We start from the raw sequence: 27,479 nt of genomic DNA on the forward strand, positions 1-27,479 counted from the left end.
ACCAGCAAAGAAAACAGAAAAAAAAAAAAACAGAATAAATGAACAGTATTTTGAGTATTTGAAAAAAATCAAAATAGGTAAACTACTAGGTAATAAAAGGGGGAGAAAGCAGTAACACAAAATAAAAATAGTGAAAAATTAACGTTGAAACAAAATTTTTAATTTTAAGGACTACTTTGCACAATTCCACAAATACATTTGAAAACCTAGAAAAAATGGTAAACACCGAGGAAAATAGGTAATTTACTAAAATGACTCCAGTAGTGACAAAAAGTTTAAGCAGGCTAATTTTCATAAAAGAAATAGGAAAGATTATAAAAGAACTATCCTATAAAAAAAAGGCACTAGATTAGACGGGGTCACGGGAATTTTACTTCATAGACCAGTTAATCCCTATGCGACAGGATGTATCCCAGAACCCTGGAAAAGAAAAAACTCTTCCAGATCATTTTTATGAAGCGAATATAACATTGACCTCTATACTAAGTTGCAAATGCCCCAGTTCTTCACTTCTCTCTATAGCCATGTATTTTGCTATGGAATTTTGTTACGCTCTCTTCTCTGAGCTCAGCTCTGCGAGTTTGGACAAGGGGATTTTCACAAGCATGATGTAAGCCAGGGCTTGGAAAGCCCTTATGCAATTGGGATTGCTCTCGCTCTGCTCTCTGCCTTTTTCATGAAAGTCTCGTGCCTAAGCTAGCCTGACCAAACCCCTCCTGAATCAGCCAGGGGGTGACTGACTGTCCAGACATGTGAGTCCAGATGAGACCTGAAGAAATGCCCAGTAAGCGCAATGTACATCACCAGCCTACAGATTCGTGAGCTAAATAAATACGATCTTAAAGCGTGGAGATTACAGTGATTTATTACACAGCAATAGATAACTGATATAAAAATTGGTGCCAACACAAAAAGGAAATAAATGTGACCTTGAAACTGGGCTGTGGTGGAGAGAGGAAAAATGGTGAAAAAATCCTTACAGGAGTCTGAAAAAAATGCAAGGTAACTGAGTACCCAGGTAACGTGGAAGATAGAAAGTTGACCTACTGGACATTGGGCTTAAGAAATTTCTAAGCAGAATGTTGAAAGTGTCAAACTAGCCAGATTTAAAGTAGAATTTAGAGGGGATCTACAGATGCTAGAATGAAGAAAATAACTTTCTCATCTTTGCCCCTTTAAGCCAAAAGAGATTATCAAATATAAGATATGGCTTCAAAAAAAAAAAATCAAGGACTCAAAGATACTTTGCTGAGCCCTCTGAAAGACTCAAGGCACTGTCTTAGAACCTTTCCAGCTGATTAAAGCGACGTTCAGGAATCATAAGTTCTTGTCCCACAGCATTCTCTCATACCTAAAGTATCAGGGGTTAAGGAGAGAGAGAGAGAGAGAGAGAGAGAGAGAGAGAGAGAGAGAGAGAGAGAGAGATATCTCAACAATAATTCTGGGTATGGCTTTTGGTGCATAGAGCGAGTTCAAATCAGACACATAAAATCCACAGAACATAAAAGTGATGTTAGTCTAGACAAGAAGGGACCAAATGTGAAAAGATTTGGGCCCCCAACTATCTATGGGCAGGAAGCAGGCTGAGGGTGTTGCTCTAACGGCCTATGTCCCAATGCCCTCTGTAGTGATGCTCAAGGAGGGCAATGCAAAGTGAAAGCTGTGGTGGGCGAAGCCAAGAACCAGGGGGCACAGCGGATGCCACCTTCAGTGTGGCAGACAAACTCTCATGGCCTGCATGATCCCTGCCTTCTGGCAGTCACACCGTGGTGTACTTCCCTCTTGAGTGTGAGCAGGACCTGTAACTTGCTTGTAATAAATAGGATATGACAAAGGTGATGGATGGTATGTCATTTCTGTAATTCTAGCACATAAGACCATAATGTCCATCTTCCTAGCATACAGGAGTATTCTGCAGTGGCAGTGGAGATTGTGAGGGGCTCTAGGCAGAAACAACCTTAATGTATCTGAGGACAGAAAGCAGCAGTGCGTCCTGAATGATAATGGTAAGATGGGAGAGGAGAAAGGGTCAATTCTGTAGAGCTTTGTTAGCCATCATAACGGGAAGCCCTAGGAGGATTTTAAGCAAGAAGTAATGTAAGTTCCACTTTTAAAATTGGTATTATTGATTTGGGAGAGAGAAAAATAAACACATCAATTTGTTGTTCCACTTATCCATGCATTTATTGGTTAACTCTTGTATATACCCTGACCAGAGATCGAACCCTCAACCTTGGCATATCAGGATGACACTCTAACCAACTGAGTTACTGGCCAGGGCATGAGTTCCAGTTTTAACAGATCATTCCAGTTTCTGCAAGGAAAATGTCTCATAGCCAGACAAGAATGGAGACAGGTGACCAGTTATCCATTTCAGTTCACTGCTGTTGCAATGGGCCAGCTGCCAGATGTGGGGTGTTGATGGTATACACTTGTATGTGCTGGATCGTGGAAGCCAACCTGCTGATGGACAATATGAGAGGAATCAAGAATGACTCACAAAGTTTTGATTTGAGAAATTAGTTAGTTGGTTATGCCATTGAGTTAAATAGGGACAAAGGGGGAGGAGTGGACTGATGGGGAAAATGAAGACTTCTGCTTCAGCTAGGTTAAGCTTGGGATGCCCGAGAGGTTGCCAAATAGAGATGGCAAGTAGACAGTTGGATATACGAACTTGGAGTTCCCAGAGACATCAGGATGGAAGACACAGATGTGCTGTCAGCTTGGACCACTAGGAGTTCTTACTGTGATACCCTACCTGGTGTGGAATAGAAAAGAGGAACCAGCCCATCTAATTGTTGGCAAAAGGATTATAGTTGACTAGTGGCCCAGTGTACAAAATTCATGCACATTGAAAGGGAATTAATTAGAGGAAATATTTTAATATTGCTATTTGCCCTTTATAATAGAAGTGTCAGAGATGAGAGAAAATTAGTAAAATGTATATGAAAATAATATACAAATTTATTAATAAACAACAGTGTCAGATCCCCCAGCGGGCACCAGGTGGGGGACGCAGCCTCACATCCCCCAGCCTCACAGCGCACGCAGCCCCGCCCACCCGCGCCTGCTGTGTACACAGCCTCCTGCTGATCGGTCGTTATGGCGTGAGGGCATCACGACAGTTTGCATATTAGCCTTTTATTATATAGGATCGCTTCCAGTAGAGGCAGTGATTTATCTTCCTTAGAAAAGACTTCACAGCAGGTTCTTATATAACAGCATTTTGTTCAGTGTCATTTTGTTAGAATGTTGATAAGAAAAAAAAGTTCGATTCCCAGCAGGGACCACTGTGTGTGTGAAGTTTGCATGTTCTCCCCATGTTTTTGTGGATTTTCTCTGCGTACTCAGGTTTCCTCCCACACCCCAAAGATGTGCACGTTAGGATGAACGGGGGTCTCTGCATTGCCCCAGTCTGAGTGAGTGTGGAGGTACGTGTGTGGTCCTGAAATGGAAGGGTGTTTGCCCAAGGCTGGTTTCCACCTTGTGCCCTGAGCTGCTGGGATAGGCTCTGGCCATCTGTGACCCTGAACTGAAGCAAGCAGGTAGGAAAATAATCGTACTTGTTTTTTTTAAAAATATATTTTATTGATTTTTCACAGAGAGGAAGGGAGAGGGATAGAGAATTAGAAACATCCATGAGAGAGAAACATTGATCAGCCGCCTCCTGCACACTCCCCACTGGGGATGTGCCCGCAACCCAGGTACATGCCCCTGACCGAATCGAACCCGGGACACTTCAGTCTGCAGGCTGACGTTCTATCCACTGAGCCACACCGGTTGGGGCAATCGTACTTGTTTTTATTAATCTTTCTTAAATGTATGTGTAGCTCACATTATCTCAAATTCTGGTATTAGAACTGTTTTGGGGGAGTCTTTATTTAAAAGCTTTGGTGATGTTTTTGTGACCAGAAATATACCATAGGAACTGAACTCCTGTGTATATCAACTAGCCTCTGGTAAGACTGGGTCCATTATACCTTGTTTTGCTTTAAATCCTTGTTTCCAAGAACCTTTCTTTGATGGTAAGTGAGGCCTTACCGGATTCAGGAGATGGAGTTGCTGCCCTGTGTCTGTCAGCATAGCCTCCGGTGGGACCACCAACCCCCCAATACACTGCTTCTTGCTTAGCTGCAGCCCATTCAATCCTGCCTTACAAGCTGTCATTCCCACATAGAACTTTCCGGGACCGGAAGGGACCTTTAGGAACCCAGCAATCTTTCTGGGAAGTGACTCCCAAGTGTGGCCGCAGGTGCTTTGGAACCTGGAGGTGGGGGACCCTCATCCCAACTCCAATAAGGTGATGTACGTGGTGGACTCTGACATCAGATTGTGTCTGAGTAAGGTTTCAGCTGCGTAAAAACCGCCAAGCACGGAGGGAGTCTCACCGCTTCACTTTCTGCGGCAGCAAACAAGATCGGAGAAGTGAAATAACACCGGCTTCCCCGCACCGCCTCCCTCCCGGCCGCTCTTGCCCCGCTCCTGCCCGAACTGAAGGCCATGACAAGTCAGGAGAAGAGGGAGGACAATTTCTGTACCCAAGGGTCCTCACCCCTTCCCCGAGCTGTGACGGGCTTTCCCTCTTTAGCCGGGAGCCACGTCGTGACCTCTCCAGCTCCGGTGGAGTGATAAGGAGGGCGGAATCTGAGCTGGGGAACGACCGCCCTTGGGAGGAACCTGGGGGAGGTGCAGAGGGCAGCGAAGCCGGTCTCCGGAGACGAGATCTCCAACCGCGGGACCCGAGGCAACTGTGAACGGTTCCCGTGGGGCAGATTGGCGCGCGGGCGGGTGGGGGTGGGGGTGAGAGTGCCGGGGACCCTTGGAGTTCAGGGTCGGGAGGCAAGTCGCAAAGGCCCTTTTGGGTCCGCTGCTGCTCTGCGTGCGGGGCTCCGCGCCCTCCCTCACTTGCGTGGGTCCAGCTCCAGGATCCCCCAGCTGTGCCTTTGTGTGTGTGTGTGTGTGTGCGTGTGCGCGCGCGTGGGGAGGGGGTGATGGTGGTGGCGGGGGGACCTGGGGTGCAGACGTGGGTGCCCACTCATCATTTCAAAGAAGACAGCTTTATTCTGCTGATTAGTTCGCACGACTCTCCAAAGGTTCACGGTGCCTCTCCTAATTCAGGGGGGTAACCAGGCCCGGAGGGGAAGCCAGGCCAGAGTTCAGGGCTTCCCCCCCCATTCCGGGTCCCCGGGCAGCGTGCGCTCGGGAGCCTGGGCTCCAGCGCGCGGAGCAAGAATTCCACGTGCGGCGGCCACGAGGTTCCGTGGCTCCGGGGCCAAGCGGTCCAGGGTCCAACCGCGTCACCTCTGCACGCGCGCCCCGCCCGGCGCTCGGGTCCGGGGGTTCCCGCGCCTCCCCCGGGAGCGCGCGGGCTGGGGGCGGGGCCTCTTTGTTGTTGTTTCTCTGGGCCCCGCCCCCAAGGGGGGCGCGGACCACGCGGCCGGAGGACCCGCCTCCCCTCCCCCTCCCCGCCCAGCTCGCCGCCTCTTTGTATCCAACATCCGGGTTTCCCCGCTGGCTGGTCTCCGCGGCCGCGGCTCAGGAGCCATTTTGGACGCGGTTCAGCTCCCCTCCCCCCGCCCCTCCCCCCGTCCATGGCCCCTCCGGACTCGGCCCCTGCGCCCGGGGCCCGGGCCCAGCCCCGCCACGCCATGCCCGAGCCCGGCGCCCCCCGGCCCGCGCCCCGCCGCCGTCCCCCGGCCCCCGCGTCGCCCCGGAGTCCGGGCCGCAGCCTGTGCCGCCCGCAGCGGCCCTGAGCCCGGCCCCGCCGCCCGGCTCTCGGAGCCCTCACGCTGCCCGGGACGAAGGCGTAGGAAGCGCGCGGGGAACGAGCCCACAGGAGGGAGCGGGAAGGAGAGCGCGGCCGCCGCCGGGCCCCGTGCGCCCTGGGAGCGCCGCGCGGCCCTGCCCGTGGGCTCCGGGTGTCCGCGGGGCGGCGCCGCGGAACATGACGGCGCCCTGGGCGGCCCTCGCCCTCCTCTGGGGATCGCTGTGCGCGGGTAAGAGCGGGCGCGGCGTGGGGGGCGCGGGGAGGGCGCGCGGGCCGGCGCGCGGTGTTTACCCACAAAGGGCGGGTCGCGGCCTCCTCCGCGCCACCTGCACCAGCTCGCACCTCCCCGGGCGGGGACTCGGGGCGCGCGCCCCGCTAGCTGATGTTGGGGGAACCGTGTTATCTGTGCGGCGGTTCGCGCAGGCGACCCCACGGTGGGGGCCGGGACCCGGAGTCCCAGGGTCGGGGTTCGGGCGACGCGGGCGCAGGGAACCCCGGGAGAGGAAAACCAGAGTGTGGGAAGGGCGCCAAGCGGGGCGGGCAGATCTGATCCGGGGGTGGCGGGGTTGTGGGTGCAGCAGCGGCTGTGGGAAGCGCTACGCGACCCTCGCAGCCACCAGGCGTAGCGAAGGGGTTGCTGTGCGCAGCTCGGAGTCCTCTGCACCCCATCCCACCAGAGTCTCGGGTTCCGCGCATGGCGGGCCTCTGGCACCGGCTCCCACCTGCGCGAGGTGCAGCCACCCCGCGGGACCGCTTTGTTGTGGGCGCCGGGGAGGGGAGGGGAGGTGGGGCGCGAAGGAAAACCAACAGGTCTCCGTTCCTTCTGGCCTCGAGGAAGCACGTGGCGGGGGTGGATGGCCCGCGCGGCTAGTTTGACTTGCGCGCGCGTGGTTGAGAGTGTGCGGGTTCTGTTGGGGAAGCGATTTGTCCCTTACGGCCCGAGCACCGGGTCCCCTCCTTTAGCGCTGCTGGGGCCCGCCCGAGCGGGGTGTGCGCGCAGGGACCGGCCCCGCGCTCGGGTTGGCTCAGGGTCGCCCTGGAAAGCTGGAGGAGCCGTGCACTGAAGCTCCAGGGGGAAGCTCGGGCCGTCGGGCGGCTGATGGGCCGCTGTCGGGGCGCCGGGCCCCGCGCGCCTTTGTTCCCAGCCCCCATTACGCATGCAGCGCGGGCCCCTCGCCGCCGAGGTGGCCGCAGCGCGGAGTCTGGGAAACCCGCGGAGGGCGGGGCCGGTCGTGCAGGGGCGGGGCTGGGAACCCCGCGCGGCTGCGGGGGTGGGGACACGGGATCCCCATCCCGTCCGCCCTCCCTCTGTCAGTCTCTTGTGTCGATGATGTTGCTTGACGTTGCTGTCTACTTCAAAGCAAGCAAGTTCTCTTTGCGGGGCTCGGTGCTTCGTAGCCTGGGTGTAGACCAGAGGATAGAGACCTCATTGGTACCCGGGCACTCTTTTTTTTAAAAAAAATATATTTTATTGATTTTTTTACGGAGAGGGATAGAGAGTTAGAAACATTGATGAGAGAGAAACATCGATCAGCTGCCTCCTGCACACCTCCCAGTGGGGATGTGCCCGTAACCAAGGTACATGCCCTTGACTGGAATCGAACCTGGGACCTTTCAGTCCGCAGGCCAACACTCTGTCCACTGAGCCAAACCCGTGAGGGCCAGGGCGCTCTTGAAGGGAGTCTCATGGCTCTTTTGGAGCAGTTTCCTGTGTGGTAGAAGCAAAGTGTTGTTGTTAAACTTGTCCCCCTCTCTGCCCCTGATCCCTTTTAAGTGCTGCTCTGAGATGCTTTTTTCCCAAGAAAAGGAAGGGTTTGGCCTGTAGAGGGGAGGGTGGCAGCCAGCCGACTCAATAGGCATGCACAGCTCACCTGTCTAGCTCTAGAGTCTTCCTGGACACCCCTGGGATCTGTCTCCTAAATTGTCTCAGGGTGGTCTCACCGGTCCTCACCCTCCTCACAGGTTAGGCAGGGCAGGGTGGGTCCTGTCCTCCCCCACCCAACACTGTATTTCCCTCCTCTTCCCTCTGGGTCTCCCACCTGGCGTGGGCAGCGCCCTGCAAGGTGGGGCAGCTGGAGTTAGATGGAAAAACAACCACCTGTGTTCCTGCCCTGGGAGGAAGGTGGGGGTCACACCTACCCGTCTTGTCCGCCCTCTGGTGGCCACTGTCCTGACCTTTGAGGACCGTGGGGAGAGCTGCCCCATGCCCAGGGGAACGCCACAGGAGCTCCCGGCGTCTGTCCCTGTCCGTACTGTACCTGGGCCAGACCAGGGCCCGTGGGACCAGGTGGAGAGTGTTCTGAGTGGAATGTCAGGAGCCGCTGCCTGGGAAGGGAATCTGACTCCTGTCTGTGCTGTCAGGAAGTGTAGGCCTCAACTGCCCTAGTCTGCCCTCAGGTCGGCCACTCTCTGACCCAAACATGTCCATTTCCTGGGGAGAGGTGTGTGTGTGTGTGTGTGTGTGTGTGTGTGTGTGTGTGTGTATGTGAAGTGATGCTCGGGCCCAGGGTATTGTATTGGTAGCTGTCAAGAGCACAGACCACAGAGCCACAGGCCTTGAGCGCCCTCCACAGGGAAGGGTGTCCTTTGGGAGGAGGGGGCACCCTTCTCAGCAGTTAGAGTGCCCATCTGCCCAGGCCCTACATCTGGGTGCAGACAAGACCTGGAACTCCCTGGTCTCTGGTGTAATACCTTCGGGGTCTTTCTGGGCATGGAGATCCCCAGTTAGCACTGGACTTCCCCTGGCATCTCACCTAAGGAATTCCTTTTCAGGGACTCCCATGAGGAGGGCCCGTGCTACCCCGTGGTCCTTTGTATCACGGGCTCCTTTGGGAATCTGATGGAGGAGGTGTAGACCCTTTCCCCAGGGAAATACAAATGTGTATGTGGGTGCGCACACATGCACCGAAGCATACATGCAACTCGCTGTTTTGCACCGATGCCGGGAAGCTTGGGCTCCCTGGGCTGAACTCTGTGAAGTCCTGGCTGCCCTGCACATACCCACTGTACCAGTCCTGAGGGGCAACGTGCTGTCCTTGGGGGATAGTGGGCACGTCCCCACCTTGCTGCTTCGACTTACCCTGTTCTGGTCACTGGATCTCTGCTTTTTGTTCAGACTGCCCAATGTTCAGATTCCAGCCCTGGCCTTCCCCTTCCTCCTCCTCCTCCTCCTCCTCCTCCTCCTCCTCCTCCTCCTCCTCTTCCTCCTCTTCCGGGAAGCCCTCCCCTGAGTGCCAATACATTTAGCTCCCTGCCTGGGAGCTCAGGGTAGTGCAAGTGGGAACCACGGGACCTCAGATGGGAGTTAGGATCCACTTGCAGTTTCTGGCCTGTTACCATAGCCTGGGACCTGTCGGTCTGGGGAATACCTAGCCAATGGCACTGGATAGACAGCCCTCAGGCAGGTCCTGGCTGGGTGGGCCTCATTCTAGAACAGGGCTTCTCAGCCTTGACACTGTTGACATTTGAAGCTGATGACTCTTTGGTGTGTATGGGGAGGGGGTGCTCTCTTGTGCATTGTAGGATGTTTAGCAGCACCCTGGCCTCTACCAGTAACGGCTAGTAGCACTTCTAATCGAGGCAACTGAAACCGTCTCCAGGCATGGCCAAAAGCCTGGGCAGAGGGGTTGCAAAACCACCTCAGGCTGAGAACCGCTGATCTAGAATGTCCTCATGCTTTTAAAGAGACAGTTTTGGGAGATGGGGTTCATGGCTGATGCCTCCCCCAGCTCTACCCCATCCGATTCAGGCTAGGAGATCCGTGCCTCCTCGCTAACCCTGCTCAGCGGGGGAGAGTTTGGTTGGAGATGTGGTTCTGGAGTACCGCTGGCCACCGAAGAGAATCCTGGCGTCCTTGAGTTTTCCCACAAGTGGTTCAGGTTTCAGGGAGGCGGTGGTTGTGGGTGGCCGGGCAGCCTGCCCGCCCGCACCCGCCCACCCGCCTCTGACGGTCGCCTTGAGGTTTGCACTCGTGCCTCTCCCTCCCACACGCACAGAATGTCAGGAAGGGCCTGTCACTGGGGCCCGGGAGCCGCCGGAGCGGAGGCTGTGTGCGTGGGCCCAGAGGAGCGCCGGGGGCTGTAGCCTGCCGCTGGCATGCCCTTTCCCCCGAGCGGGCCAGCTGCGTGGCGCCCCGATGAGCCGCAGCGGCTGTGGGCCTGGAGCTCCGAGCCTGCGGACGCCAGGGCCGGGGGTCAGCCTCTCCCTAAAGGTATGGGTACAGGTCTCTACCCTGGCCTCAGGGAGTTGGAGGGCAGGGCCAGGCTTCCTCCTGTGGACCCGGGAGGTGTGGATAGAGCTGCCCTGACAGGTGCCAGCACTGGAGGCCCTGACCCCAGGGGTTGGGGGCGCCTGCTGGTTGGGCTTGGCAGCCCTTGTGTGCTTCCCACTCCTCCCACCCTGCTCCTGGGTCTGCTGGGGGCTCTGCTGTGATCTCAGGGAGATACAGCTCGCTGCACTGGGAGCTGCTCGGAGGTTGGGACTGGGCTTCGCGGGTGGAGGAAGCAGCGTCAGTTGCCAGGTGCTCCGCATCCCTGGGGTGGGAAGGGGTGGACTTCCTAGTTCCATCTCTTTTGCTGTGTTTCCAAAGGAACCTGGTTGCCTTCTCAGAATTTTTTATCTTCTATTTCTTCCCTCTCACGCTCATCACCAATTCTTTGTTCCAGAATAGACACCCCTCTGCCCCGCCCCCCCCCTGTGCAGGGCCTCCTTTTTGGTTTGTCTTTGTCTTCCAGACTCACGGGGCATCCCAGCCTGCGTGGTGCTTGCTCCTTGAGGTCCTGGTGGTGCCACTTCCGGGGTGTGGGGTGGGGGTGGGGGTGGGAGAGAGAAGATGCTCCTGCCTTCTGAGTCTTTGCTTTTTAATTTTCTCAGTGATGTCTTCGTTTGAGACAATGGTGGGTGCTTGAAATCAACTGATGATTCAGGCTGGTACTGTTGGGGGTCATCCATGCCTCTCCCTGAACCAAGATCAATATCATGCTTCTCACCTTGAGCCACTTGCTTTGCCCTGGTTTTTGCAGCCTTGCTCTGCACCTATAAGTGCCTTTTCCAGACTCTCTCAGGGGCTGGCAGCCTGACCCAACCCGGTGTTTCCATTCATGCGCACGTGACCGCTGGGAGCTGGTGCTGGGAGAAGCCTGCTCCGCTGGCAGGTGTGTGTCCCTCCTCCCAAGGGCCCTGCTCTGGGGGCCTGGCTTGCCGCGCAGTGGGTCTTCTCTCCGGCCAGTTTCTGCGCCGGAGATGAGATGTTTTGTGAGGTGAGCTCCTGCTCTTGTTTGCATACGTTCCTCTGCCCCACTATTTCGGTTCTACTCTGACAACCAAGGAGGCTAAAATTAGTTCTGGGGAAGGAAAGGAAGGCTGGTTGGAAACCCAAGCCCTTGGCTGGGGGATGCAGGAGGCTGCTTCCCGGGTTTTGTGGCCGAGCATTGCAGGAGATGTGATCAGACCAGCTGTTGTCTGTCCGTCTCAGGAGCGGGAGGGGCCCTGTTTGCCTCCTAGACCTGAACCAATGAAAGCAGGAGGCTGACTGTGAAGCTGACTCTGAGCATTGATGCTGGGGTGATTTTTCCTTCTGGCTTGTATGGTGGTGCGCGTTGTTTTCAGGTATGAGGGTGTCATTGACAGCCCTCTTCCTCTGCCCCCGCCCACTGATTCAGAGCATGCCGGAGTTCTCAGAGCCCCGGACTGGTAGCCCGGGGCGGAGAAACCCTTACTTGATGTGCTTTTTGGGAATTTTCTTCTCACCAAGTTTTGACGTTCTCATCACAAACCAGGCAGACTGGGAACTGCTGGCTTCTTCGGGGTGTGAGTTAGAGGGGAGCCCTGTGGCCCAGGCCTCATAAGGAGGCCCAGCTTCTCTGTGCCCCGAAGATGTAGGCATCAGGCTTCATCTGCTCCCGGCTTAGGGAATAGAGCAGCAGGGAAGTTAGATGAATTGTTTTGATTTCCCACCTGGTGTGGGTCCTCCTCTGAACCCTCCACCTGAGAGTGGGTCCTGGAGCGTCACTTGTGGGGGGGGGGGAAGGAAGCCAGAGCAATGCAGTCCTGTCTTCCCTACAGTGAAAAGTGCACCCCGACCTCTCGCCCACACCTCTCCTGGGTAGCTACCCTGGGGCGTCACTTGGAGGTGTAGAGGTCACTTGGGCCATAACTTCTCTTCCCATTGTAAGTTTTGTTACTTTTTGTTTTCCAAATAATATACTTACATTTAATGGCAAGAATTTAGTTGTTACAGATAAAACTAGGTTCTCCCAGCTAAGTCTCCCTCCAGAAGTGAGCCATCTCAGGTTGTTGTACATTCTTCTAGACATCTTACTTGTGCACCTAGAGCTGCACATGTGCTTAGAGAAATAGAGAGGGTTGTTCTTTAACCTAACATGCTATTGCCTTTTAAAACATCTACTTGAACTGTAAAATACACATATAAGTGTAATTGTCATAGGTGACAGCTTCGTGCATTTTTCGCAAAGGGAACACATCCATGTAGTGAGTATCCAGGTCAAGAATCAGAAATTTACCAGCCTCCCCCCCCCCCCCCCCCCCCACCAAGCGCGCTGCCTGCATTCCACTCTCCATCCCTCACCCCTACGGGTAACTACTATTCTAACAGCATAAGTTAGTTTTACCTGTTTTGTTCTTTGTATGGGTGGAATCGTGCAGAATGAACTGTTTTGGGTTCATCTTTTGCTTATCATGTTTGTGACTTGCATCTGTGTTGTTGCACATCATGGCTTTTTAAACTCAGAGATACGTTGGCAATCGTTCTAACACATAGGGATCTACCTCGCTCTTTCTAAGACTTTGTATGAAATTTCAAAGTTTGTCCGTATAGACTCCATTTTATCTTGTCGCTCACTGATGGACTTTCTGATTGTGTACAATTTATGCAGGTTGTTTCTCGAGGGTAGAGGACAAGAGGAAGAATTTCTGGGTGGTAGGACATGCATATTTAAAATCTTAATAAGTGCTGAGAAATGGCTCTGTGCTGTTTTTTCCCGAGGCTACCCAGGTGGCGGCAGTGGGGTGAGGTGGCAGGTGGCCCTCTGCAGTCAGTAACCTGTGGGCACCCTCCCCTGCAGAAACTAGATCACAGAGGTAGGAAATAGCCCACTCCGTGAAGGGTGCCTGGACAGGGGGTGTTCCCTTCCACTGGCTAGTGTCTGCGGAGAGCCAGGGGGGCTGATCCCTGTGTCTGAGTCTGCTGGTGGCCGTGCTGACGGAGCCTGGGGAACGAGGGGATGGAAGGTGGGGGGCAGTGGACTAGCAGGATCTGGGTCTGCTTGTGTGTGTCTGTGTGTGCTCACTCGCTGGGCTCCGTGCTGCTTCCACCCGCCAGAGAGACGGAGCCGCTTGCTAAAGGTTGCTGAGGAGTTGTGGGTCATAGGGCATTAGTGGTGACCCCGGTGAAGATCCGGCGTTCACGTGTGGTGATCACCGTGGAAGGGGGTGTGGGAGAAACCTGCAGGAGAATTAGTTTAGTCTCCTGAGAAGTTGCTCATGAAAGAAGGGGCCCTGGTGAGCCTTCATTTCCTGGTGGAGAGTGTCTGCCTTGTTCCCTTGCACAGCCTTCTGCCTCGGCTTGACGGAAGAAGTAGGGAAGACGATTTGAGATGACTTGCTCTTCAAAGCGCTTGCTTTCCCAGCCTCCTCCTTCAGCATGGTGTCTGCCGTTTCACGAGTTGTACTGCGATTCCGGTGTGAGCCCACTGGTCAGGCCCTGCTTGTGGGTGTAGGTGACACCGGATGTGAGGTACTGTTTCTAGGCAGAAAGCTTTCCCACGCTGTCCAGGTGGTGCGCACTGTCTGTGTGTCAGTCTGCTAGGACGGCCGAAACAGAACATTTATTTTCTCACAGTCCTGGAGGCTGGACGCCCAAAACCAAGGCGCTGGCAGGGTTGGTTTACGATGAGGCCTTTCTCCTTGGCGTGCAGGTAGCGGCCGTCTTGTTGTCTGTCTTCTCACACGGCCTTTTCTCTGTCTACATACACTCCTGGTGCCCCTTCCGCTTATAAGGGCACCAGTTCTGTTGTATTACAGCCCCACCCTTGTGACCTCATTTGACTTAATTGATTCCTTAAAGGCCTATCTCCCAATATGTTACATTGGAGGTTTGGGATTTAACCTATGAGTTTTGAGGGGGTAGGGGTGTACATAACAGTCTGAAATAGTAAAGTTGGTTGAAAGTGAATTCTGTTTTCTTCTTGAGTTGCAGTTTGGAATGGAAATTGCATTTTTCATGACTCTGCCCTGGGGTCTGTGTTCTTGACACTTTCCATGGGCAGTCTTATCTGTACTGGTGATCTCTGTCCGTGTGTGTAGATCTATCTCTCTGGGTATAATGTGATCCTGAAGATATGTCTAAAAGCTGGGTAAAGGCAAACATGGAGACTTCCTCTCTGACAGTCAGAAACAGCTTTCTGAAGGCATCTGGAAAAGCTGGTCCGATTCAGGAGACGTCTCTGGTTGAAAGCATTGCAGAGCTGAGAAGCTGGCCAAGATCTCGCAGACCAGGGTCTGTGGGAAGAGAGGCCTGGGATGGTGTCTTTGACATTTGAGTCTGTATTCAGTCCTTCCTGTGGGCAACTGAGAGGCTGAGAATTGCATGTGATAGCCTTGTGGGGCTAAGAAGACAGGAATTAGAGCTATAAACAGAGAGTGGGTATAGTGCTCACTGTGCCTTCTTCTGGGTTCACATTGCAAAGACATAGGGGTGAGAGGGAGCCAAAAGAAGACAAACTCTGAAGTTAGATTAAGATGTTTTAGAATTTAGGTGCCCTTAGCTGCTTTCCAGAAGCACATATAGCATCATTCAAGGAATATAACATCATTCTAGGCTTCAGATTATTTCCACAAGCAATTTTGCACATATAATGACTAGCTGGTCATCCTATATAACAGGGGTCCTCAAACTACGGCCCGCGGGCCACATGCAAATACAAATATTGTATTTGTTCCCATTTTGTTTTTTCACTTCAAAATAAGATATGTGCAGTGTGCATAGGAATTTGTTCATAGTTTCTTTTTAAATTATAGTCCAGCCCTCCAACGGTCTGAGGGACAGTGAACTGGTCCCCTGTTTAAAAAGTTTGAGGACCCCTGCTATATAATAAAACCCTAATATGCAAATTGACCAAATGGCGGAATGACTGGTTGCTATGACATGCACTGACCACCAGGGGGCAGATGCTCAACGCAGGAGCTGCCCCCTGGTGGTCAGTGTGTTCCCACAGGGGGAGCACCGCTCAGCCAGAAGCTGAGCTCACAGCTGGTGTTTGCAGCCGAGTGGTGGGAGCCACTCCTGCCTCGGCTGCAGGCGGGTGGTAAGGAGCGAGGGGTCCCAGACTGCAAGGGGCATGTCTGACTGCCGGCTTAGGGTCCTAGGGATCGGGCCTAAGCCGGCAGGTAAGCATCCCCCGAGGGGTCCCAGACTGTGAGAGGGTGCAGGCCAGGCTGAGGGACTCCCCAACCCCCAGTGCACAAATGTGCCCCGGGCCTCTAGTTTTAAATAAATAGTCAGCAGGCACTTTGAGGTTGAAGCAGACCTGGATGAGCTCCCAATGGAGTTAACATGCACATCTTTACTCGGGTCGTGGGGAAGATGGTGGCGATGCCACCGTGTGGATTGAAGTAGTGGAGTCATGAACACAGGCACTGGGTGGCTCCTCCAGGCACCAGCAAACTGCAGGGCTGCCCTCCGACGGGGCAGGGCAGGGAGCCTAAGGCAGGAGCCCCCCGGGAAGGCAGCCTGGCCGCTGTCTGTCGGGGGTCAGCTGCCTGTCCTGTCTGGGCAGACCTGGAGCTGGCCAGTGAGGAGACCATGGGCTGCCTGAGTCCTTTTTGGCCACCTCTCAGGCATGGTGGCTTCTGGGAGGGTGCACCTTGGCTGATGGATGTGGTGCTGGGTCCATCCTTTCTCACCTGCGTGGGTGGGGCTGGAACCCTGCTCTCTGGGGGGCCTCTAGGAGCCAAGGGTAGAGTGCAGCGGCCCATGGGCGGCTGGGGTCCACAGTTCCTCGGGGAGGCGTCAGCTGGCTGGACACACCCCAAGCCTGGAGCTCATAGAACCCCAGGGGGCACATGACCACTTCAGCTTCAAACCTTCCCACCAAGGCTCTGTCTTGATCGCTCCTCCCTTCTCCATCTGCCCTTCATTCTTCCCTGTCCCCAGTGCCCTTTGAGTCCTTCACAGCGGGATCCTGGTAGGATTTCTCCCGTTTCTCCCCTGCGCATAGTGGGTGCAGCCAAGGCCTCCTGGACTGGGGACACAGACCTCCCAGCGCTTTTCCTCGCCTGTTAGAGCTGGTCCATTGAGGTCTTGCTCCCCTGCAGGCTGTTCAGAGTGGGATCTGCGTGTGTGCTGGTGGTTTGTTTGCTTGTGTTTTTTGGAGGTGCTGTGTGTCCGGGAGTGGTGTGTCCCCGCCTGCCTGGACTAGGGCTTGGTGAGCGTGGGGGCTTCTTTCACCAGCGTGTAGGCCCCTGGAAACATAGGGACTACCTGTTGGGGACAGTGCCACTTGTATACCTGGTTCCTTTGGAGGCCATGGTTGGGTTGGCTGTAGCTCAGGGATACAGTGAGCCCCTTCCTCGCCCGGGTGCGTGGGGAGCATGTGCCTCCCGTCGGGGCCAGCAAATATCAGGGGGCACCACAGGCGCCCCAGTCCCGGGAGCACAGCTTCCTCTCCTGCAGGATGGGTGGGTGAGCTGGAGGTCGGGAGCCTCCTGTGCATGGGTGCCCTGGCTCCGCGAGTGGGGGCTGTGCCTATTAAAAGCAGAGGCGGCCTTGTGGTTGGAGTGTTGCCAGAGGCTATAAATAGCTGAGTGTGTGCAGAAGCAGAGCTTGCCAGGGAGGAGGGAGGCAGGGGGAGGCCCCTGGGTCTCCAGCTGGCAGCAGAGCCTGGGCGTGGTGTGGGAGGGGCCTGGGTCTGCCATCAGGTCCCCCTTGGGCTCTGAATGCCAAGCTCTTGCAGGCGTGGGTGTGCACACTTCCCGCTTGGTGGGCTGGGGGCCCTGGGGGGCTCATGTTGTGAGGGGTTGTCCTGGGCAGCAGGGGCGGGTATGGCTCTAATGTGCCAGCTAACACGCCCGTGCGGGGCACTGTCCTGACCACTCTGCAGGTGCACGAACTCATCTCTTGGAGCCGAGCTAGAAGTATGTGCCGTTAGCACTGCCTTTTCACGGGCAGGAGCTGGGTGGCTTGGTAACTTGCCCAGGGTCATACTGCTCAGAAGCATCAGAGCCAGGATTTGACCGAAGACTGACAGCTCATGGTTGCATTTTTTGGCCACGTGTAGGAGGGTCTGGTCAGAGGGGGGTTTGGTGGCATCCCACATCTGTGTGTCCTCCCCTGGGGCTTGAGATTTGGAGTTCCCAGCCCTGTGCGCTTGGGTCCTGCCCACGGTAGTGGCCAGTGGGGGTCCCCGCCCGATCCGGGGCCTGGGAGAGGGGCTGGACCACTCTCAGTATCTGTGGGCCTCCCTTATTCTGGCTCCCAGCCTTGCACAGGGGGCTTGTTGCTTGTTGTCAGGGTGGAGATGGAAACTCCTCAGAGGACTCGAGAGTTTGGGCAGCAGGCCACCCCTTCTGTTGTCCCCTCCCTTGGAAACCCTGCCCTAGCCAGGAACTATGTCTTTCTGTCCGTTCCTTGGTCCTTCTATCCGTCCATCCCTCGTGTCCAGAACTGGTCCTAGCACTCAAGACAGCCAAGGCTTCTGCCTACATCAACTTTGCAGTCTCACCGGGGAAGCCTGACATTTAAAAAGCAGTTGTCGAGCACATTCTCATATTCTACTTCTTCTACGAGCCTTCATGATGTGACTTCCTCCTGGGGATTAGCTTTGGGGACATCATTTTTGCTCTCTTTGAATGGCTGAAATAGTCCCTTAACAACAGCAGTCCAGGGTGATGAGCTGGATTTTGGAGGAAGCATGAAGGCCTGTGGCAGCAGCGTTGACCTGGTCTCCAGGGAGAGGGACGAGCTGAAATGTAAAGGGGAGAGTGGGGAGCATCTTGCAGCCAGAGGTGGTCGCTTGCACTGACTCAGCCCAGGAGCCCAGCATGGTCAAGGCCTGATCGTGTGGTGACTGCAGTGAGGGGCAGGTGGGCAGTGCCCAGCTTCCCTGTCTGCTCAAGAGTCTCAGTCCCTGGGGACCCCTACGGAATTGCTGCTGGGAGTGCAGTGGGCCCCCAGGCTGGGGGAGGAGGCCCCGTGCCCTCTGGACTGGGGGGGCGGGGGCTTCGCATAGCCCGGCCCCCAGATGGCTGTAACTGGTGGGTAAGGGTCTGTGTGCATTGTGGGAGCCAACCTGGGTCCCGGTCCTGGTGTGCTCCCTCAGCCTGTGGTCCTCCGCCCACCCTGCTCCCTCAAGTCCTTCCCTCAGACCTCAGGTCCCTTCAGCTGGACACAGGGCCTGGCTGGCGGGGCACCAGTGTGCACCCTGCAGAGCCCCTTTGTGGGCCCTGTGGACCAGGCTGGGTCCCAGCTGCCTGGGGGTCAGGAACCCACTCTTCTTACTTGTGTCTGAGTCTAGGCCCCATGGATTCAGGGCATTTGCACGCCCCCCCCCCCCCCCGAGTTAGGGTGAGGTCTTCTGTTGCTGTTCCAGCCAGCCTTTCAGTCTGAGTAATGGTGAGGCAGGGGGTGCCGTGGACCGCTCCTCCCGCCTTCCTGGGGCTGTAGGGGAGTCCAGCAGGGGTGGTGGCAGGTCACCAGCTGGCAGTAGGGAGGTGGAGAGGCTAGGAGGGAGCTTGGTGCCGGTGTTAGGCAGTGAGGTTGTAAGGGCTGAGGTTTAAGGGTACCTCTTAAAGAGACGATGGCAGGGTGCTCCCAACCAGAGGCCTGGGAGTATTTCAGCCTAGGCATGGGGGGGGGGGGGGGTGGGGGCGGGTTGGGGCTTAGACCTGGGAGCCAGCCTCCTTTGGCTTCTCCTCCTCCTTCCTGTCACAGGGCTGTGGGGGTGGGGCAGTGGGTCAGATCTGGGGGCTGGGACTGGGGTTGTTTGGAGGGGATGGGTGAGAAGGTTGGATTTGGTGAGTTCCAGGCCACGTTTGAAGGAGCAATTGAGGATCAAAGTTTCGGCCTGGATGGCACTTGAGCAGGGGGTGCAGGAGCGGGTGGGCAGGGGGCTGTGGGGGATACACCAGCAGTGTCTCCCTGGGGGACTGTGGCGAGCGTGGGCTGAGGCAGAGACAGCAGCAGCCGGGGCTGAGGTCTATAACAGGGTCAGCTGAGACAGGGGTGATCGAAAACGTGGATTTGCCCCAGTTCCAGTTGGATAGGTCTGGGCTGAACCCCCAAACCCTGCCTGCACACACAGCGCTGCTGATGTGCACGAGGCTTTGAGGGCCCCTCTAGTCATTGCTGCTGGAGGGGAGCAGCCCCCACTCAGGAGCCTCAGGCTTCGGCAAAGCCCCCTTTGTTGCATCTGGCCGTCAGTCTGGGTGTCTGTTTCTCCGAGCTGTGTTGTTAGGTGTGTGGCCGCCTCCCTCTTGATTGGGCCAGGGGGCCGTTGCAGGAGGGAATGGGATGGTGGAGGCGGGTGCTGGCTGGCACATTAAACTAATTGGTGTCGAATGGGTGGGTGGCGTGGGGCTTGGCACCCATCCCCAGCCTCCCTCAGGGTGGCCTGGGTCCAGGACAGGGAGCCGAGGCGGGTGGAGTGCTCAGCAGGTCTCCCTGGGGTGCCACGCAGGTTCCGGGCGCAGCGAGGCCGAGACGCGGGAGTGCATCTACTACAACGCCAACTGGGAGCTGGAGCGCACGAACCAGAGCGGCCTGGAGCGCTGCGAGGGCGAGCAGGACAAGCGGCTGCACTGCTACGCCTCCTGGCGCAACAGCTCGGGCACCATCGAGCTCGTCAAGAAGGGCTGCTGGCTGGACGACTTCAACTGCTACGACAGGTACCCTGCAGCTCCCCTCCCCGGCCACCCCCTCGCAGCTCCGCCGGAGCCGCCTGCCGGCACCCTGCCCGCTGACCGCACGGGTCTCAGGGTGTGTGAGACTGCGCCTGGCATTTAGGGCCGGGCGGGGGGGGCGGGGGGGAAGGACAGGGGCTCTCGAGAGCTGGGACACGCGGGGTGCTGCGGGGTCCTGGCCCTGAGGAGCTCTGAGTGACTGTCCACCCTGCTTCCCCTCCCAGACTCTCGGTCCCACTTGCCGGGAAGTGGGTGTACACTGTCCCCCTGGGGTTCCCCGTGAGGCTCTGTCGGTGGGGCGGGGTTTGGCTGGGCCTCCGCTGAGGGGTGTGTGGGAAACTGTGCCCCCAGGCAGGAGTGTGTGGCCACCGAGGAGAACCCCCAGGTGTACTTCTGCTGCTGTGAAGGCAACTTCTGCAACGAGCGCTTCACCCACCTGCCCGAGGCGGGGGGCCCGGAAGGTGAGGGCCGAGGGAGAAGCAGGCTCGGGCCACTCCTTGGCCCGGGAGGAGCGCTTGGCTCCCGAGTTGGGTGGGGCGTGGCTGCAGGCCTCTCTGGCCCTAGAGGTGCGGGGGCGGGCGGGCTGTGTGACACCGGGCTCCGTGTGTCCCCCAGTCACGTACGAGCCACCCCCGACAGCCCCCACCCTGCTCACGGTGCTGGCCTACTCACTGCTGCCCATCGGGGGCCTCTCCCTCATCGTCCTGCTGGCCTTCTGGATGTACCGGCACCGCAAAGCCCCCTACGGCCACGTGGACATCCACGAGGTGAGGCGCGGGCTCGGGGCAGGGCAGGGTTGAGGTGGCGAGGCCAGGACAGACGCTTTAAGCCCTGATCTCCCCCAGGACCCTGGACCTCCACCCCCATCCCCTCTGGTGGGCCTCAAGCCACTGCAGCTGCTGGAGATCAAGGCTCGGGGGCGCTTTGGCTGTGTGTGGAAGGCACAGCTCATGAACGACTTCGTGGCTGTCAAGATCTTCCCACTCCAGGTGAGCATTGGAGGGGCTCCAGGCCGTCCGGCTGTGCTGTGGCCTGAGCTCTCCTGTCCGCGGGCAGCGCAGGCCCCTTGTCGGTGGGGCGAGAGAGACCTGGGCCCCCTTGGGCGCGGTGACATTCACTGTGCGGCTAGGCAGGGCTCTGCAGAGCCACTCTGGTTTGCAGGGCTTTGTTTTGGACATCAGGTTCTGCTTGGAGCTCCTGGACACCCGTCTCCCCAAGCGGTGTCCTGAGACCCTTAGCCGAGCCGGGCCCAGCCGTGTCTCTGGTGTGTGGGGTGGTACGGGGCCACCCGCTCCCCTCTCTGGACCTCGGTGCGCCTGCTTGTGAATCCGGCGCTGAGCCTAGTGCCCTCGGGGGTCACGCCTGGCCTCTGCTCCCGGGCCCGGCTCGGTGCGGGTCTCTGCCTGCCTCCCTTCCAGGTGCTGAGGCTGGGGGCGTGGGGAACGGGGTGAGGGCGGTGGCTGCAGGGGGCTCAGCCGTGTCCCTGCCTCAGGACAAGCAGTCGTGGCAGAGCGAGCGGGAGATCTTCAGCACGCCCGGCATGAAGCACGAGAACCTGCTGCAGTTCATCGCGGCCGAGAAGCGCGGCTCCAACCTGGAGGTGGAGCTGTGGCTCATCACGGCCTTCCACGACAAGGTGAGCCGATGAGCCGCGGCCGCGGAGGTGGACGCCCAGGCTGGGTGAGCTCGACCGCGGCCCCTCCCCTGCCGGCCTTCCACAGGGAGGGACCCTGCCATAGGTACGGACACGAGTGCCTACAATAAGAAGCCCTAACTCTGGGGTACATTCTTATGAATAAGAGTAGTGGCTTGATAACTAAAACCTCTGACCACGCCGCCCCCCCCCCCCCCCCCCTTACTGGCCTCATATATCTTCTGCATCAACTCCAGCCTCCCAGGAGGCGACCCCAGCCGTCAGGCCCCTGAGGAAGCCTCCCAGGCTGGGCGGGTCCTGCCCTGTCCCCAGCACCTGTCCCCATGTTCTGTGTGTCTCCTCTAGGGCTCCCTCACGGATTACCTCAAGGGGAACATCATCACGTGGAACGAACTGTGTCACGTGGCAGAGACCATGTCCAGAGGCCTGTCGTACCTGCACGAGGACGTGCCCTGGTGCCGTGGAGAGGGCCACAAGCCGTCTATCGCCCACAGGTACCTGGGTTAGCAGTGGACCCCCCTGGGCTCGGCCTGGGGCTGCAGAGAAGGTTGGAGGGCGAGAACAGGGCCTGGGGCGGGAGGGGGCGTTGTGTGTGTCCTCAACTTCAGAAACCCGCCTGGCCACTCTGTGGTGTGTCAGAAGTGACTGGGCACAAAGACCAGGGCCCACCTGCTGCCACTGCTGCCGCTGCCGCCGGCCACCCCTGTTCCCGGCCTGGCCTGGCCTCCGAGCCGGTTTCCCGGTGCCCTCCAGTGGCCGCATGAGGAAATGCCGACTCCACTATGGAGCGTTGGCTCGGAAGTTGTGTTTTTGGTTCCAGTCTGTACTGTGAAAACACTTCTGTGTATGTGGCTTATGTCTATTGATGTTTGCTGTATTAAAGCACCCACATCCCACCAGCTGTCAGAGTGATGACATCACATGTACGCAGTCTCTGGGAAACTACTCTTGAGAGAATGAGCTTAAGAAAGCCAAATAAGCCGAAACCGGTTTGGCTCAGTGGATAGAGCGTCGGCCTGCGGACTGAAGGGTCCCAGGTTCGATTCCGGTCAAGGGCATGTACCTGGGTTGCGGGCACCTCCCCAGTAGGAGATGTGCAGGAGGCAGCTGATCAATGTTTCTCTCTCATCGATGTTTCTGACTCTCTATCTCTCTCCCTTCCTCTCTGTAAAAAATCAATAAAATATATTTAAAAAAAAAAAAAAAGAAAGCCAAATAATAGATGGCTGTGAGCATAGTTTTGTCCTTGCAGATCCCCCGAAACAGTCTCAGGGACCCTCTGGGAGCCGCTGTGTTCGCTCATCTTAGTGGGGTGCCTGGCAGCCAGTGCCCCAAACACTTAGGAGTGCCCGCCCTGTGCTGCCGGGAGGTGGCTTTTCTCCGCCCCGGCTCACAGAGGAGGGGGCAGCAGTACAGAGAAGCCGAGTAGCTTAGCCAAGTAGCTTATCTAGTTTAGTGCGGTTCTGTGACTGTGAGGGAGGGGAATGTGAGGGCCCCTAATGGTACTAACAGTGATGTCATAAAAGGTTGACTATATGAAATTGCCATTTTTGTAGGTCAAAAACGGTTGAATGTCGACTCTTCCATATGGTTCAACCTAACAGTAGTGCCTAGTAAGTGTGCCAGGGGCGTCCCCGAGCATGTAGTCCTCACACCAAGGCTGAGACAGGCACTGGGGAGACTGAGGACCAGAAGTAGCTGCTCGTGCCAGGTGGGCTGAGCGCACACACCAGCACCCTGCTCTGCACCTGCCTCCGTGGCGGGCGTGGGCCCCTCGGGCCTGAACGGCAGCCCAGGCAAGCTCAGTGTCTGTGCTCACTCACATCCTAGACACTATAGACCCTTCTCAGGAAACACGAATCCAGGTCAGGGTGCCGCCCTCAACTCCCTGCGAATGCAGGCCTGACCTCTGACACGGGACTGGGATGGAGTTGGCCCGGCCACTGAGGGCAGGTGTCGCTCTGACAGCTCCAGGGGAAGTGCAGTTAGGGATGCTCGTGCCAGCGTAGGGGGGAGGATGTCCTAAAACCGCCCGCCTGCAGCTTCGTGGAACTCCGCCCTGGTGCTGACCCTGCTCCCAGCCAGGGGGGCGGCCTGCTCCGGGGTCTCTGGCGGCTGTAGGGCAGGGCACCGGCTCCGGAGCCTTGAGAGCCAGGATGGGAGCCCAGGAGCAGGTAGGCTGGACCGGGTGCGCATGTTCATCTCAGCCCACTTGTCTCCCCAGGGACTTTAAAAGCAAGAATGTCCTGCTGAAGAGCGACCTCACGGCCGTGCTGGCTGACTTCGGCCTGGCTGTTCGGTTTGAGCCGGGGAAACCTCCCGGGGACACCCATGGGCAGGTAACGGACTCGGGGTGTGAGAGGGGGTGGTATTGCCCTTGTGGTGCTCAGCTGGCAAGGCGCAGGAGCCAGGGTGGCTGCGTGAGCCCAGAGCGCCCCCAGACCCGCGAGAACAGGGCTCATGCACCGCCAGGGAGAGCATGGCCTGGGCGGCGGCCGAGGGAGCCGGGCCCGGCAGCTGAGACGCGCCGAGGATTCCTGGTGGGGGTTTTGGCCGCTTGTCCTTGTCGCCTTGGTTTTACTCTCCCTTTTTCTTTTTACTTACAATTATTAAGCAAGATAACACAGAAATAAATATACTAAAAACACCAACCCAACAACGTAGAACAAATAAGTAAAAAATTAAATCATTCTAAAACAGTCCCTGTTTGTTTATTTATACACACACACACACACACACTTTGGTTCTAGAGAAATCAGGTGCTTCCCCCCCCCGTTCATATTTTTAAGTATTGTCCTCCCCCTTTTGTTTTTGGTGTTAATCTCAGTGAAACACACATCTGTGTGGCCCGCGGTGTTGACGGGGTCGAGGCGGCAGTCCCAGGTTAGCTTGCTGCCGTCTCGGGTGTGTGACGTGTTAAGTGGTCACTGCGGAACAGGTTACACCAGGACTTTCGTGACCCTCTCGGGAATGTGGTGCTCCGTGCCTGGCCGTCACTGTCGGCGCCTGCTCTGAATTCTGCCGCCGTGGCCCATCCCGTGCACAAGGGATGTAGCTCCCTGTCCAGTTGTGAGCGCATCGAGCGTGGCTGGTGACTGTTGGCCCTCCCCGTCCTGTGTAGGTGGGCACGCGGCGGTACATGGCCCCCGAGGTGCTCGAGGGGGCCATCAACTTCCAGCGAGACGCCTTCCTGCGCATCGACATGTATGCCATGGGGCTGGTGCTGTGGGAGCTCGTCTCCCGCTGCAAGGCCGCCGACGGTGAGTGCGCTGGCCCCAGCATCCTGTGGGTGGGTGGGTGGGTGGGTGGGGAGCAGCGGGGCTGGGGTGACCCGCCCGGCTTGTTCTCACCCCCAGGACCGGTGGACGAGTACATGCTGCCCTTTGAGGAAGAGATCGGCCAGCACCCCTCGCTGGAGGAGCTGCAGGAGGTGGTCGTGCACAAGAAGATGCGGCCCGCCATTAAGGATCACTGGCTGAAGCATCCGGTGAGGGCCTGGGTGGCAGGAACCCGAGATCAGAGGGGCATGGGGCAGAGAGAGAGGACGCCTCAGGCAGCAGGACAGCCCCCCTCTTCTGCCTGCCAGGCCAGAGGCCACTCAGTGCCTTTCCCCTCCCGCCAGGGAGCGTTAGGTTCCGTGCTCTGCAGGGAGGCGGCTCTGGTTTGCTGGGGCCGAACCCAGGTTGCCCCGTGTGGGTCAGCTGTGCTGTGGAGCCTGCTGGCCCTGAGCCTGCCCAGCTGGGTTTGAGTCCTGGATTTGCCCATGAGTGGCTGGGCGACTTCGGGCCAATGGCTTTATTTCTCTGAGCCTCTGTCTCCTCAGGGTAGTAATAGATTTAATGAGTTATCATTAGAAATCTCTTGGCAGGACACCTGCATTGTATAAGCATTGAGTATGGGTTTGCTCTGGTTAAATCTTCTCTGTTTTCTGCCGTCATCATTTTCTGGGCATGGGCTGAGCTGCGTGGCATCTGGGCTCCTCCACTCTGGGCACAAAGACTCCAGCTGTGCCAACCATCTCCTCTCTTGGCAGGATACTTGCCTTCAGCTCCATTGAGCCCCATCCCCCTGCTCACTCCAGGATTAATTCAGAAAAAGGACAGGCTTGGGATCACTGGGGCTAGCACTCTACCACCCACACCATCCGAGGTCAAGCTGCCGAGGCCACGTTCAGCTGCCACGCTGCTCCCTGGAACCCAGGGCTGCAAGTGGGGAAGGGGGAGGCTGGGCGGGAGCCCGCCTCTGCCTCAGACTTTCTCAGTCTCCCAAGGCAGAGGTGCTGGGGCAGCCGGTCCCGGTCCTTGGCGAGGAGTCCAAGGTCCAGTGAGGCCACGGTGTGGCTAAGCAGGCCAGAGAGCTCCCGGATGTGGGCATTCTGTCCATAGTCTGCCTTTCCCAGCTTCACCCAGTTGGGTCCTGCATAGGGTGCCATACCACCACGTCCTCGAACTCGGGGGAGCGGCCCCAGGGGCTGCGGGGCGTGGGGTGGGACAGTGCCCTCTGGTTTCCACTGTGACCACCGCTTTTTGGGCCCTTGCATGACTTGTGCTTCCCGTAAGATTTTGTCTGAACGTCACTGTGTCTGCCCCAGGAGGGTCCTGGTTCCCCCGCTTCCTACATTGAGGTTCAGGGGACCTTCCTGTGCGGGAGGCCGTGGGCTCAGGATGGTGCCTCCTGCTGATGGGCAGCTTCTGGGGTTGGGATGCCCGTGGGCTCTGCCTGACCCTGGGCAGCATCACCAAGCTGGCTGTCCCCCAGGCGTGTCCTCCTGCGGGGCGCTGACGGGGCTGTTTCCCTCTCCCCCCGCCCCCCCACCCCGTGGTGCAGGGCCTGGCCCAGCTCTGTGTGACCATCGAGGAGTGCTGGGACCACGACGCGGAGGCTCGCCTGTCCGCGGGCTGCGTGGAGGAGCGGGTGTCCCTGATCCGGAGGTCGGTCAATGGCACTACCTCGGACTGTCTGGTCTCCCTGGTGACCTCTGTCACCAACGTGGACCTGCCCCCTAAGGAGTCGAGCATCTAAGCCCAGGACGCGAGAGGCTCTCCGGACTCGACGGATCTGAAGAGGAAAGGAAAGAAAAGAAGTGTTTTGTTCCGGAAGTCCCACACCACCAACAAACACATAAAATGCAGCTGCTATTTTACCTTGACTTTTTATTATAATTATTATAATTATTATTATTAATGTTATTTTTGGGATCGGATCAGTTCTACCAGCACATTGCTCTACTGTATCGCCAACAGCGGCCGCACCGGCTGCGCCGAGGTGCTGAGCCGTGAGTGCGGAGCCGGCGCCCAGCCCGGAGCCTCGGCCTCCCCGTCGCCGGGGTTCGCTTCTCCCGCCTCCTCTGTGCTCGTCGTCTCAGCACCTGTGACACCAAGACACCCATCTCCTGGGAGTCTTAGGAAACTCAATGCTGCAGACTCTTCGGAGAGGAACCTTTGAAGACTGTTACATCAGAACACACCTTCCTCCAGAGGAGTCCCCCCTCCCTCCCTCCCTCCCTCCCTCCCTCCCTTTTCGTGTGTCTTTTCTCCTTTTTAGACAGCGAGTTTAAGAAACAGCAGATGTGTCTTTCACGGATTAACGGGTGTCGTCCTGACCGAGGCCAAGCTGGGAGGAGGAGGAGGAGGAGGAGGGAGGGAGGGTGGGCGGGCGAGTTGGAGGGGGCGGCGCAGTGGGGGACGGTCTGGAACAAGCTACACTGGACACGGCACATCCGGAGCAACACCCTCTGCCGTGAGGCTACTTCTCAGGTAACCAGGAGTGAGGGCCAGGGCCGCGCAGGGGCCGGGCATGACCGGCCAGGGCAGGGTTTGGGGGAAGTCGGCCGGTGGGTGCAGCTGGCCCGTCACAGGCCCTGGCCAGGTTCTTTCCACCCGCTTGGGCTTGGGCCTCAGACAGGACGCTCCTTTCGGCCCCGTGTTTTCCGGGTAGGTTAGGCGGGAGTCACGGCTCAGTGCGGACGCCCTCCGTGAGGCGTGATGCTGTACATGTCCTTCAGGGAGGAGAAGCGGGAACACTTCGCTTCCTCCCGGAGCAGTTCAGGGAAATGCCCGCAGGGGGCGCCCCCACGGCCAGGGCCAGAGGCATGGGCCGGAGCCCGCTGAGGCCTCCCCCTCCGGAGACCCTGAGGTTGGGGCG

The 27,479-nt window shown here is 57.5% G+C and overlaps 1 protein-coding gene across 1 annotated transcript; it reads left to right on the top strand.

Moving 5' to 3' along the window:
- The first annotated feature begins 5,862 nt into the window (after positions 1-5,862).
- On the top strand, positions 5,863-26,477 carry ACVR2B (activin A receptor type 2B). Its single transcript, XM_081106249.1, has 11 exons — positions 5,863-5,996; positions 19,459-19,666; positions 20,033-20,142; positions 20,297-20,448; positions 20,527-20,670; positions 21,174-21,317; positions 21,681-21,829; positions 23,560-23,674; positions 24,457-24,595; positions 24,692-24,822; positions 26,163-26,477. The coding sequence occupies exons 1-11, from the start codon at positions 5,945-5,947 to the stop codon at positions 26,355-26,357; spliced, it is 1,539 nt and encodes a 512-aa protein (XP_080962375.1). The 5' UTR covers positions 5,863-5,944; the 3' UTR covers positions 26,358-26,477.
- Positions 26,478-27,479: the final 1,002 nt, after the last annotated feature.

The sequence above is a fragment of the Myotis nattereri genome (assembly GCF_964212035.1).
Source record: "Myotis nattereri genome assembly, chromosome: 14".
In the NCBI taxonomy this organism is placed as follows: domain Eukaryota; kingdom Metazoa; phylum Chordata; class Mammalia; order Chiroptera; family Vespertilionidae; genus Myotis; species Myotis nattereri.

Coding starts and splice junctions, on each gene's coding strand:
- ACVR2B (XM_081106249.1), top strand. CDS start 5,945: ATGACGGCGCCCTGGGCGGCCCTCGCCCTCCTCTGGGGATCGCTGTGC. Junction 20,671..21,173: donor TCAAGATCTTCCCACTCCAG/GTGAGCATTGGA, acceptor TCCCTGCCTCAG/GACAAGCAGTCGTGGCAGAG. Junction 24,596..24,691: donor CCGCTGCAAGGCCGCCGACG/GTGAGTGCGCTG, acceptor TCTCACCCCCAG/GACCGGTGGACGAGTACATG.